Source organism: Mercenaria mercenaria, chromosome 18 (genome assembly GCF_021730395.1).
Source record: "Mercenaria mercenaria strain notata chromosome 18, MADL_Memer_1, whole genome shotgun sequence".
Classification (NCBI taxonomy): domain Eukaryota; kingdom Metazoa; phylum Mollusca; class Bivalvia; order Venerida; family Veneridae; genus Mercenaria; species Mercenaria mercenaria.
The window spans coordinates 11,958,892-11,972,617 of NC_069378.1; the positions used below are offsets into that span (position 1 = coordinate 11,958,892).

General features: G+C 36.0%; 1 protein-coding gene across 1 annotated transcript in view; it reads left to right on the plus strand.

Moving 5' to 3' along the window:
* The first annotated feature begins 8,626 nt into the window (after positions 1–8,626).
* Positions 8,627–13,726, plus strand: part of LOC123538564 (uncharacterized) — a 40,995-nt gene continuing 35,895 nt past the window's right edge. Inside the window, exon 1 of the mRNA XM_053530684.1 lies at positions 8,627–8,693. Within this exon, the coding sequence (XP_053386659.1) occupies positions 8,627–8,693 (67 nt within the window). The remainder of the gene's footprint in view (positions 8,694–13,726) is intronic.

The following is a 13,726-nucleotide window of genomic DNA, read 5'->3' on the forward strand; positions in this document are numbered from 1 at the left end:
ATCAGTCTTTACCACATAGCTCTATACACTAAACACTGCCCTCTTACACTCCATTCGTGCTTTATTGCGTTCATCACATCTTCTGCAGAGGAGTAGGACTGAGGACGTCTCCGTAAACGCAGTTCGCCCATGATTCGTTTCAAATGACGTATGCTGATTTTAATGTTGTGTTTACAGAATAAAAACAACTATTTCCGAATACTTTAGTCATTCGGCAAAATAGATTTAAATCAGTTTTTTTCTTGTCAGATCATTTCCAGCCAGGGGAATATTCAACGGCACAAATGCACACAAAACAACAGTATGAATAAACCCCCTGACATTTTGGGAAATAATTCTTTGGCTTTTAGATTCCAGAAATTTGGTAGCTCCCTCTATTTTAATAGTCACATTTCTGTACTTCCCAAACGAATAATGCTTCCATCATATGTAACTTCCGGACTGCGTTTCTTGCACTTTTAGTACTAGCCTGATTCTGAAAATACAGAAATGCCATTAAAGTCATAACATTATGAAACTTCCAAAGTCCACAAAGATACATCACAAGACAATAAATATTCGTACATGAAATCATGTGGTTTAATTCTACGGAAAAAATAAACTTAAACACACACATATATATAGGAGGAAGGCCTAGTAGGTGCAAATGGTGGGATATCTTCAGAGAAAATTATTTGAACGTAAAAATTACACTAGACCGTATTAGGTATTGTTCCCAGTATACCGATGATACTTAGAACTGCAGCCATGATAAAACCACTGGCATCAGATCAGAAAAAATGCCTCCGTACGTGTTATACCCTACCCCTAGGTATTCTATAAGAACCATGGTCATGAACGGGAAAATATACTAACCCGTTTCAATCGCGCATTTCATACCTAAAACACGCAGTGCGGTAAATGTGCACTATGGATATCAAACAAGTGGTAATTTATCTTCTATTGTGTACCGGTCACATTTTTTCAATACATCTTATCTTAGAAAAACAACGCGTAGTTTATAGTTATTTCAACGTTACACAAAAATACTTGCTTGAACTTCCCTGTAGACTGGCTCCCATCCCTATGTTTGTTCTTATTTACATATATGTTTATTCATTAAGAGGGAAGTAACTCCAGCAGGTTGTTTCTACATTGACATTTTTATTGCCCCTGGCTCCGAACATAGGTATGGTTCAGCCATCAGATAAAATGTGCTATTTTAGAGATTTTCTTATTTTGCTTGCAGTATTTATATAAAAAAAATAACCATGCAGCCAGGGAGCCAGGCTAACTTCCCTGGTGAAGTTCCGTTCTAGATTACAAACCATTCTGATTGGCTGTTGTGAAAATGTATGTCAATCGTCATTTTACTACACGTGTTCGCTAAAATGTGAAAATGCAGCATAAATGTGCAAAATGAATAAAATAAACAGAACAGATGCAGACCAATGTACGATTTCAAATTAAAGATCATAAACAAGATGAATTTCATTCATCATTTCGTGTTTTAGTGTAAAATTGTGATTTTTTAAATTCTGTTTTTGTTTGTTTACGTTTCGCCAAACATGTGCACACTGCTGTGACCTCTAGACCGGATGTTCATTAGGGAAGGTCAAGCAAGTTTTTTTTCTGTAGCGTTGACGAAAGCATAAAATATGTTGATAATCTCAGCAATATGAAATATTGAGACTGGTGAACGATGGAAGATAAATTATCGCTTGTTCAATATACTAGGTACCCATTAACCGAACTGCGCGTTTAAGTTGAGAAATGTACGATTGAAACGGGTTAGTGCACTTTCCCGTTCATGACCATGGTTCTTATAGAATACCTAGGGATAGGGTATAACACGTACGGAGGCATTTTCTTTCTGATCTGGTGCCAGTGGATAAAACAATAAACATGGTTTTTAAAACACTTGTCATCGTGACTTTCCCTTTCTTAAACTAAAAATAATTGTGCCAGATAAATCGACGTATACATACCTCTTTTGCACTAGGGTTATTCTCCATTATGATGCAGTTTACCGCGTTTTGCCTTTCATATGTTGTAACAAGTATGTAGTAACAATTAATTAATAACAAATAAGAAGTAACAAATAAGTCATAAGAAGTAACTAAAATGTCCCTCCAGGGCTTCCGTACTTCCGTATAACACATATCTACTATTACTACCGAAATTAGTCATAGTTCAACTGCGCCGTAAATATTGTTTTATGTTACACTTGTTTCTTTACACACAAAATCAATAATTAATTTTAGTAAGTACTTTTTAAGGTCAAATCTATCTAATTGTATTACACTACTAAACATAAACCGTTTTAAGCCAGCGAAACACATATTCTTTCCTTAGAAATAAATTCTGTTGAAAAATGTCCTTTTGCTTTAGTTTCATAGGTACCAAGATCTAATTCTAATTGTTTTGGTGTTTCTGTTTGGTATCATAATAATGGATCTCCAAGACCGGGTGTCACAGTAAAGCCGCCGACTTCTAGCAATTATTTGAAAATCCATCCATCGATGACAAAGATATGGACCCGACACCCATCAATGCACTATCCTTTAACGTCTAAGTGTGACCTTGACCTTTGAGCTACGGACCCGGGTCTTGCGCGCGACACGTCGTCTTACTGTGGTACACATTCATGCCAAGTTATTTGAAAATCCATCCATCGATGACAAAGATATGGACCGGACACGCCCATCAATGCACTATCCTTTAACGTCTAAGTGTGACCTTGACCTTTGAGCTACGGACCTGGGTCTTGCGCGCGACATGTCTTCTTACTGTGGTACACATTCATGCCAAGTTATTTGAAAATCCATCCATCGATGACAAAGATATGGACCGGACACGAAAATTGCGGACAGACTGACAGACCGACGGACCGACAGACGGTTCAAAAACTATATGCCTCCCTTCAGGGGCATAACAAAGAAGGATTTGAATTACTGACCTTTAACCTATAAGAGCTGAAATAAGACTTTCTCTTATCACATCGCAATTAGTCTTAATAGTCATAGATCGGTTGTATATGATATAAAAGGATGTTTCCAATGGAAAATAATAGTGAAATTTGAAAAATTTTGAATTTTGACCATATTTTGAGTAGATGCGCCTATTCAACAGTGATTTCTGGGATTAAAAAGCCAATATTTTGTCTCCAGAATGTCAGAAAATGCACAAAATGCATCCTTCTGGGTCTTATTTATGACGGAATGAATGATATTTCAGAATCCAAGTGAAAAATAATGCAAACGAGTGAAACTTTTACCAAAATATACAATAAAAGGACCATAGGGTCATAATTTAGCCCAGTAAATTGGTAGGGGGTGGCTTCTATTAAATGTCTATATTTCTCTAAAATCTTGAAATTTCACAATGAAACTTGGCAATATGTTTGGTATTACATCTTTCTTGAAAATAGGCATGAAAATTGTGTGATATTTGATAAGAAACATTTCTTATAGGAATAAGGTCAGTAATTGGGTCGAAAATGTGCTTCCGTGGTGTAGTCGAAAGAAGTCCATAATAAATAGATCCTAATGTTCCCATTTTTTGCGCAAATTCGTGTAGAACGAGTGCTTTAATCACCATTTTTCACTACTAGAATACATTCTGCATGAAATGAGATGGTTTTCATGTTGATACACCCCACATGGCAAGTTTTGCAGATCGAAACCGGAAGTAGGTGTTTATTGCGCTGACGTGAGCAAATATGCGCCATTTTTAGGGTAGCAGACCACAACTGACTGGCATTTCACTAGGAACTATATAACCCCCTATTTTCTTTTCATTTTTTCGTTAATTTGTGATAGAACTTCCATGAAAAATAGGTGTAGGAAAAAGTGATGTTCCCTAAAGATACGTAAAGACGACCTGAAGTTGTCATTTTTTATATGAAACAAAGAAGAATTTGAATTACTGACCTTTAACCAATAGAAAGAAACATTTAAACAAGTTTAGTGTGAATGTCAACTTTCTTTGTGCAAATTAATTCTAACTAGATACCCACGGGCAATGCCGAGCCCACCAGCTGTCAAAAGGACTAGGAGTTGCACATGACACCCTGTCTCACCGAGGCAAACATTTATGCCAAATAAAAAATGATTTCAAAAAGTTACAATAAAAGTTATTTATAGTAACAACAAAGGGAAGTAAATCTTTAAAAAAATCTAAGTCCACATGAAAATCCTTACCAGTAGAGATAGGTCAAAATACACCTCAAATTGGATGTGACATGCATATTGTACTACAGAAAAGTGGTCTTGATTTTTCTCTACGACCAGTCATAAAAAAGTTACAATATAAGCTATTTATAGTAACAACAAAGGGAAGGAATTCTAGGTTCTTGCACATGACACTCTCATGATGGTGAACAATTGTGCCAAGTTATATCAAAATCCCCCCATGCATGAAAAAGAAATGCTCCGGACAAAGTCATTATTGAATTTAACCCTTGACCTCCAATTGTGACCTTGACCTTTGAGATAGGAACCTTCAGTTTGTGCATGACACTCCATCTCACTGAGGTTAACATTCATGCCAAATATAAATGATTGCTCCATGCATGTCAAAGTTATGGTACGGACAAACAAATCTGGACAGACGCATGCATGGACGCACGCATGCACATATACCGAACAGCCATTTGGACAACTATGTCTTTGCTTCCGCAAGCGGGCTCGACAAAAATGACTGTATTTTTCTAAATGCTGTTTTTGAGTCAAACACGCATAATAATACAATCATATGGAACGTTAATGCAGTTGCGTATCAAGAGAGGAAGCACTTATTGCAATTTGAAATAAAAGATATTTAATCAAAAGAGATGAAAAGATTCTGTAAGTTTCAGACCTTTCAGCTAAATGTCTTTAACCGATTCTGTGTCCATATTTCGTCTTCACTGGACCCGGAACAGCATATGATATCCAACATGTTCAAAAACAGCGGATGCTCCTATTTGTACATGCCTGAAATGAGCAAAAAAACAGTTTTTATGCAAGAATGGCAGTTTATGTTTTCAGGTGATAAGATTTGTACAGGACAATATGTACAGGGATTTTTTTTCTTCTTTATAAGTTCGTCAAATAGCCAAACATGACTCTGTACACAAATCAGGTCTAGAAAAGTGGAATATTTACAGATGATCTGTAAATTTACAGATGATCTATAAATTTACAGATTTTTCAATCTGTAAATTTACAGATAAAGTGTTTGAAAACTGCTAAAATTATATTTAGAAAAGAAATCGCCGCTTGAAATTAATTGATTTACTTATGGTATGTATAAATAATGGTCAATTGTAACTTTCAGTCATTTCTGTTGACCTTGATTTTTCTTAAAATGCCAAAAACACAAGTCAACAAAAATGGCTGAAACCCACAAATTACCTTAATTTATGCATGCTGTAAATAAACCAATTAATTCTAAGCTGCAGTTTTGAGAATAAATGTAATTTCATCAGTTTTCATACACACAATCTGTAAATTTACAAACTGAAAAATCTGTAAACAGGGCTCGACACTAACGCTGGTCCGCTGGTCCGAGACCAGTGCTTTTCAGGGAGGACCACTAACTTCTCGAACCTGTGTGGTCCGATGGACCACCGAAAATTACAAGCAAGTCATTTTTAAAATAAATTTATAAACATTGAGTTGTTAACGGGTTCTGCAGTTTAAAAATAGAATTTGGTTTTCCCCGTGTATATTTTCTTGAAATTTGGTATGCCCGGATGTAACGCTGGTACTAAAACCCGGGAACGGAACACGGTAACTTATCTATCTGCTTCAAGTATTCATTTACAAACTATTGAGGTATCAGTACAGTATCCAGCGTTCGGTAGACCCGAGGTTCCGGATTTTGACCAGCGAAAATAGAGAAAAACTCGTATCTGACTCGCACAGAAAATGCCCCATGCGTCGGAGTGACCCGCGGAAATTTTCTTTGATTCGTCTCGAGTTCGAAAGTTCTGCCTCTGTGCCAATCAAAATCCCAGTGAATTTAAATATTGTTTGCCGCCATAAGCGGAAGTATGGCAGTAGGCGGAGCGTTGTAATATTAATTAGCTACTGACATATGTCAGTTACGCCACTCGCCAACTGACACGTTTGTATTTAGTGCCCGTCATTATCAAAAGTGTTTATTGATCAAAAAGTTAAAAGTTAATTGATAAACAATACGAAAAGCAGCCTATTATCGTGTTTGTACAACTTGTTAATTAGCAGTATACAACTTCTCTGTATTGTTGTCTTGCCGATTATTACTGAACAACAAATTGGATAACGAAATTCATTTATTTTATGTGCTTGATACTTTTATATAAGCCCATCGGCCGTTACGATCTATAGCATTTTATTTAATTTATTATAATTACCGAGGCTTTGTTTGGGCAAAAACAAATAAAAATGCTTTTAATAAGCAGAAATTATAAGTATTCAATAGGTATAATGAAAAAAAAAAAAGAAATTCATAACACGTATTTTATCAAGAATTTAATGTTACTTTCGTTTTCCATATTTGTCACCCGTTTTCACGGCCATGATTTTCGGACATTTTTAACGAGATTTTCTAGTGCAGTTTTAATGAAAAGTCAATAAGAAGTCTGTATTTAAGAAAAAATGACAACTGTTGCAAAAAAAAGCTCTTATTTTGAAGCATTTTTCGAGAAGAGGCACCAAACCCCACCCACTTAAAATATGAATTGCTGAAAAAATCATCTTTATTGACATCTTTATTTTAAATTTGATTTTCAAAACTATTTTTAATAATTAAATGGCAGATGTTTATCAAAATAATAATATAAAAATCACATGTTTTGCAGTGTTTGTAAAAAGTACTCCATGAAAGAAGAGGGGGCCTCATATGTTACTGGTTGCATTAACTTAAAAAAAAAACATCCATCTAGGTAGGACCACCTGAAATTCTGTCGGACCATCAGTTTGAAAAAGCTGCTGGTCCTTCGGACCACCACTGGAAAAAAGTTAGTGTCTAGCCCTGGTAAATTTATAGATTATAGATCTGTAAATTTACAGATAATCTGTAAATATTCCACTTTCCTAGACCAGCAAATGTGAACTTTATGATCAATAACTAAAGTTTTGATGTTGATTTTATTTATATATTACTGAATCAATTAAATAACACAAAGTTTAATCATAGACCAGGTTTTTCTTCTTCTGTGATTATCAGAGTTTACAGGCCTTTTCTCACTTGGAATTTCAAATCATGCTGTTTTCCCAAAAAATTGACATAACATCCAAGTGTTTTTATTCCCCTTTGTCCAAATACCAAGTAATGACATTGCTCAACAATGGTAATCTCAACAGAGCACACATCACACTTCACAATCTATTTTTGATAAATAATAAATGGCTTATTGTGTAAATTAAGAATGAGACTGTGGTACAGGGAAGACTTCCATTTATATCAAACATTCACTTGCTGAAAATATTACCAAACTGTCAAAACATAATGAGCAAAAAGTTGAAAAGATGAAATAATAAATGGGCAGTTTATGAGGCCAATGAACATGTTAGTAAAATCACCTAACCTGTATCATAATCCATCAATTTTCAAATCAATTTAATATAACCAATGCACAAATCACAAGTTTGCAGTTACACACAAGGCTAAAGGCAATGACCAGATAATCTGCAATGCCTAAACCAATGAAATTAAAGGAAATGAGCGGGAAATATTCTGACCTTGGGTTATTACACCTGAATGCACACAAAATACAAGGTAAATAAAGAGAGACGACTGATTTAAAAATCTGAAACACACAAGACTTAAGGCCTAAATTTAAAAGAAATGTTTGTTTGTAGTTCTCTGACCCAGAATTTTAGGAGTAGGTAGGTAGGGATTTTTTTTTTTAAAGTAAGAACATGCATGGCTGACAAATTCTACCAGTAATTTCACAGAGCACAAACTTGCACATGCTTGCATGCAGACATTTTTCAACCAGATCTTACATTTTACAATCAAATTTTTTGTAAACTGAATGACACTGGAACTGTGGATATATAGACAAAAAATGCAACAAACAATCTCGACACTTCCAACCCTCATTCCCTAAAATCTTTTACAGGACAGTTGTTCTTACTACAGGTCGAGGGCTTGGAGCGAAACTAGTCTATCTGCTTCTATTTCTATATACACTTAGACTAGTTTCGCTCTGAGCTCTCGAGGTGCTGTCAGACCCTTTGTGTATGAAATTATGGCCTCTCATGCATTTTTGGTCTAAGTTTTAAGTGTTCAAATGTCATTAATCTGGATACAGGAAGAAACAGAAGGTTTATAATGACCTCACTGCCGACCTCCAAAGCTGTCCAACCTCTTGATGGTGAGGTGGGGTGGGGAGAGGTAGGTAAAGAAGAATGTTCGCTGTCCTCCCCCTGGAAATGTTAGAAATATATATGAATGAAATAGTGGCCTCTGTTACATCTTTTAACAGGAATGAAATAGTGGCCTCTATTACATCTTTGGTTAGGAATGAAATGGTGGCCTCTGTTACATATTTGATAGGAATGAAAGGGTGGACTCTGTTACATCTTTTGACAGAAATGAAAGGGTGGGCTCTGTTATGAGTTTTGAGTATTCAAATGTCATTAATCTGGACACAGGTAGAGACAGAAGGTTTATAATGACCTCACTGCAGACCTCCAAAGCTGCTCAACCTGGTGGTGGTGTGGGTGGGGGTGGAGAAAGAGGTAGGTATTGAAAAATGTTTGCCGTTCTTCCCCTGGTATGAATGAAACAGTGGCCCGTTTTTACATCTTTTTTTTAATGATAGAAATGAAATGGTGGCCTCTGTTATATCATGTGACAGGAATGAAATGGTGGCCTCAGCTGTATCTTTTGATGGGAACGAAATGGTGGCCTCTGTTACATCTTTGCTTGGAATGAAATGGTGGCAACTGTTACATCTTTTGTCTAAAATTCTGAGTACCCAATATCATTAATCTGGACACAGGAAGAGATGGTTTCATAATTATAAAAACCATACTATAGTTCAACATTTGACAGTAGGTATAGAAGACCGACGATCCAGGAACTTTTTTAATACAAGTAAGAAATGGTCGGTTCTGGTGCATTTTTTTGATCAAAACTTTGAACAACAATTATTAAAAGTCATTTCTCAGGCCACTAGGGGCAGAGGAGCGGCATAAGCCTCCCCCATCCCATCCTTGAATCCAGGTCTTTGTAGACGAGAATGACCTTAATCAGCTGTGGAGCTTGAACTCATATATACTTTTTTTTTTTTTAGTCTCTGTTTTATAGTGAAAATTGACAGGCTTCACTTTTAAACACAATCTGAAGTACGTGTATGCACGTTAAATTGTGGTTTAGTTCCTTAAAGTAAGGTAAAAAAAAAAAAAACGAAATTCACAGCACTTCAATTGCAAATCCATAAATTATCTAAGCCCTTTAAAATCAACAGTGTATTAGTTAATACATAAGTTGCACAAATCTGGTAGAATTAGGTCAAATTGCATTACATAATGATACATCACAACATTTAGCTGTCAAACAGAGCTTCCTTTCATCCTACATCAAAGGCCAAATGCCTATCAGAACCTTTCCTTTGAACTTTAGCCGCCATGTATTGTATTGTTCAGGTAACTTCCGCCTTTTGTATAGGCGCACCCTCCGGACAGGTAATTTTCCTTTTTATATGAACTGTGCTCACTAACTGCTATTATTTACAAGTGCACACTAGGTGTATATGTACAAGACTTTTTTAGTGTCTGACAGGTGCAGACTAGTTGAAGAGACAGATATTCAGATACTATTTTGATGGGTCGGTCAGAGCACTGTAACAAACAAACCATTTTTTAATTTAGGCCTAAAAAAAACAAATTAAACAAGAGCTATGCAAAGATGGGCAATATATGCCAGAAGTTCTAGATCAGAAGAGTTGCTTGCAAGTAAAATTTAAAGATTTGTCAGGAGAGGGATATAAGGTGGGGTTTGGGGTGTTTTATACTTGGACAGTGATGGAATACAAAGGCACAAGACACTAAATATTAACTTTTTTCCTGGGAGAAGTGCCAATGTGGTTATACCCATCTGTACAATGCACAAAAAATAGCACTTCATAGTTAAAAACTAAACAAATCGCCCTTTCATGTTAAGCCATTTTCAATACCCATTGTTTACATACTAATTCATATCCACACTGGCCATAGCTTTCGCACAAGCGGTGGTTCCAACACCGCTGCGGTGGAGGATTCATCTCTAAGGGGTGGAGAAATATGGCCGGCTGACTACATTTACGCTGTCATTGGTACTTTTTCTAATGAGTGTTTCACGTTTGACTGAAAACAACCAGTGAGACAGGAGCCCACATGTGTACTCTTCCAGCCACAAACACTTGTTCAGTGCAATTCTTTGTCATTAATGTAAACACTTCTGTACAGTTTGATGAGGGACTGCCGTTTTTGTAGAATTTACATAAAAAATGGTAAAATCTTGTACAAAACGACCCCTGAGCACGTTTGCATCAAATCTTAAGTATGACACTGTCAAGCAAAAACTATTTCTCCGTAATCGGTGAATTTTCATTGCAGGCATACAAAATAATCGACCAAAAATGATTCCAACGCAGTGTGCGGTGGGTACAATTGCAATGCATTACAATGTATCTTGTTTCTTTAATGTTCGTTAAGGGCTTTTAACTTACACCTCAGTCATAATCAAATGCCTTTTTTTGTTTCACTGGGGGTCAAAAATAAAAGTTTGTAAAACTCTTTAATTTATTCATGTTCATTTACCATATACCTTTGTTCTATGTAAACAACGGTAGTTGTCACTATCTGAATGTCCTGCCCTCATAAATCTCCATGAATAATATTTATAGGTTATAAGCTGTGCATCCAGAACAAGAGCGCCAGAATTATAGGTTATTAGATTTGTTTCGAGAAATATGCTCGAGTTCCGCAGCGGAAATATTGCGATACTTTAGAAGCGCAATATCATTTGGCAAAAGAACGAGTGCATATATTTCGGTGAAAGTCTAATAATCTTTTTATTACATAATTTGTTCTTAAGCCTATAGATGTAAAATTGAAAATATTGCCGTTAAAGAACTTTTACACACGATGGAATGCATGAAACTGAGTAACAAACAAGAGCTGTCAGTTGACAGCGCACTCAACTATTCTCAGTGCTTGATAGTATAATATAAGCTATGAGTAAAACTTTAACATTACAATAAGCATATTCTAAGTCAAAAAGGGGCCATAATTCAGTCAAAATGCTTGATAGAGTTGCCTCCTCCTTTTTACAGACTGGGGTCATGATGGTAAACAAGTATGCAAAATATGAAAGCAATATTTCAATGGACTTTGAAAATATTTGGGGTGGTACGCAAAGTTTAACATAACAATAAGCATACTCTAAGTCGAAAGGGGCCAAGTTTCAGTCAAAATGCTTGATAGAGTTGTCTGCTCCTGTTTACAGACTCGGGTCATGATGGTAAACAAGTATGCAAAATATGAAAGCAATATCTCAATGGACTCTGAAAATGTTTGGGGTGGTACGCAAACTTCAACATTTGTGTGATGCTCACACTAACACTGACGCCGGGGCGAGTAGGATTGTTCCCCTATTCTTTGAATAGTCAAGCTAAAAAAGTCAATGACTCATGCACCCTATATGAAATTTGAACGTCAATATGGAAAAACATTGAAGTTTCAGGTTTCACTGTAATTTAACGAAGTTTATAAATGAGCAGGGCTCCAGATAAGATGTGTATTAGCGTAAATTACGCTTTGAAATATTGCATATACGCATGTCTGATAATTCTTAAGCGTATAAAAACATATATGAAATTACAGAAACGCACGGATGATTTTTTACTAGCATCAACAAAACCTGAATTGTCTGGATGCTTAACGTAACAGAGCACAGTCAGCATTCTCCCACATTGAACATTCACAAGCATTGAATGGTACTCTATAAACCTAGGTTAAACTATGATATTATACACTCAGTGCATGCGTAAATTAAACAGTTGTGAATTATTATATTGATGGTACAGTAGAGTATTTTAAAGTGGTGTCCATTTAAAATATCAACTTCCGGTGTGGAGTAAACAACAAAAATGTCTCTTTCTTAGAATGTAAAAAGTGAACAAACGCTCTCCCCTTTCATTAAACCAACAAAAAATTATCCCCAAAACAGTTAAAGGGATATTGAATATAATTCTACTGGATTCGGTAGTGAGTATGAAGCTAAAGCAAGCCAAGGGAGAAAAAGAATCAAAAACTTGAATGCTGAATTCACAACTTTAACATGTCCAAAACATTGCGGAGTGATACTAATTTCACTTGGGAAATGATTACATTTTACTCGGACTTTATTATAGACTCTGTGTAAAATCTCAAACTTTAAACTAAAATAAAGGTATTAAATCCATACAAGATTTCAATGAAACTTTAAAATTTTGTTGTTCGTAGTATCATCTGGGGCATTTGCAGTGAAAAATCTGGATTTCTAAAAAAGTGTATCTTTATTTCTAAAGCCACTATATATTCATTGTAAATATACTTTGTTATACCCAAGTGGAAACTAGTAGGTACCCTAAAATGCAGCTCTCTGATTGATCAGTTAGGACCCCTAATGTACGGTGATGTCATGACAAAGTTATGAACTAGTCTAAGATTGAACTGGGTGTTACACCCAAGAAATATGTTATAAAACTGATTTCTGTTTTTTTTCTTCACATTTACAAATTTTCAGGAGTAAAATTACTCCTATTCAATTTCAGATTTTACCATTTTACTCGTTCACAAAAATTATGATGAGACATGAGCTGTCACTAATGGTGACAAATGCCCCCGCAGCACCTTGACCTTTGACCTGGTGACCCCAAAGTCTACATCTACATCTACATCGGTACAACAAACAATCGATTTCCGATTATGACTGGTCGGTGCTGTCAGAGAAACAGTTGTTAAAGAAATTTAGTATATTACAGTATTAAATGTAAAAGATAAAAGGACAGTATGTTACAGTTAACATAGGACCGAATGGAAGAATTACATAGTGACCGCCGCCAGCCTCTCTGTAAAGTTACTGAGGCTGGGGCTAGCTTTGACTGATGTGGGGAGGGAGTTCCAGAGACGGATGGTTCTAGGGAAATAAGAGTTAGCAAAGTATTGAGTGCTGGAATAAGGGATCACAGGGATATAAATTAGCAGGGGCCAAGTAGCCCATGGCCCCTAGATTTTGGGCTGGGCCCTTCAATTGTTAGAGAAAATGCCCATATACTTAATGTTAAAAGTTTATTTTTGACAGTCTGGGCCCCTAAATAAAAATACCTAGTTTATATCCCTGGGATCAAGTAGTTCAGATTTCTAATGGGGGTCAAGTAACCTTGGTCAATTGCAACGGTCTGGGTCCTTACTTTGTAAAACAAAAGTAATGAACAGTTTAACCTACGATACTGGAGAGTTTTCCATTCTAAGGAGTTCAACATTTCAGTTACACTGCTTGTATAGTTGTAGTCATTCATAACATACCTAGCTGCTGACCTTTGGACTCGTTCAAGTTTATGGTGAGGGTGTTCTGCCAGGGATGCCACACAGCTGAACAGTATTCTAGCTGGGGGCAGACATAGGTGGTGTATGCAGCTTCTTTGACCTTTATGTTATCTGTCTTGACATTTCTCTGAATAAATCGAAGGGAAGAGGTTGCCTTAGAAGTTATGTTTTCTATGTGTTGTGACCAGTTCAAATCA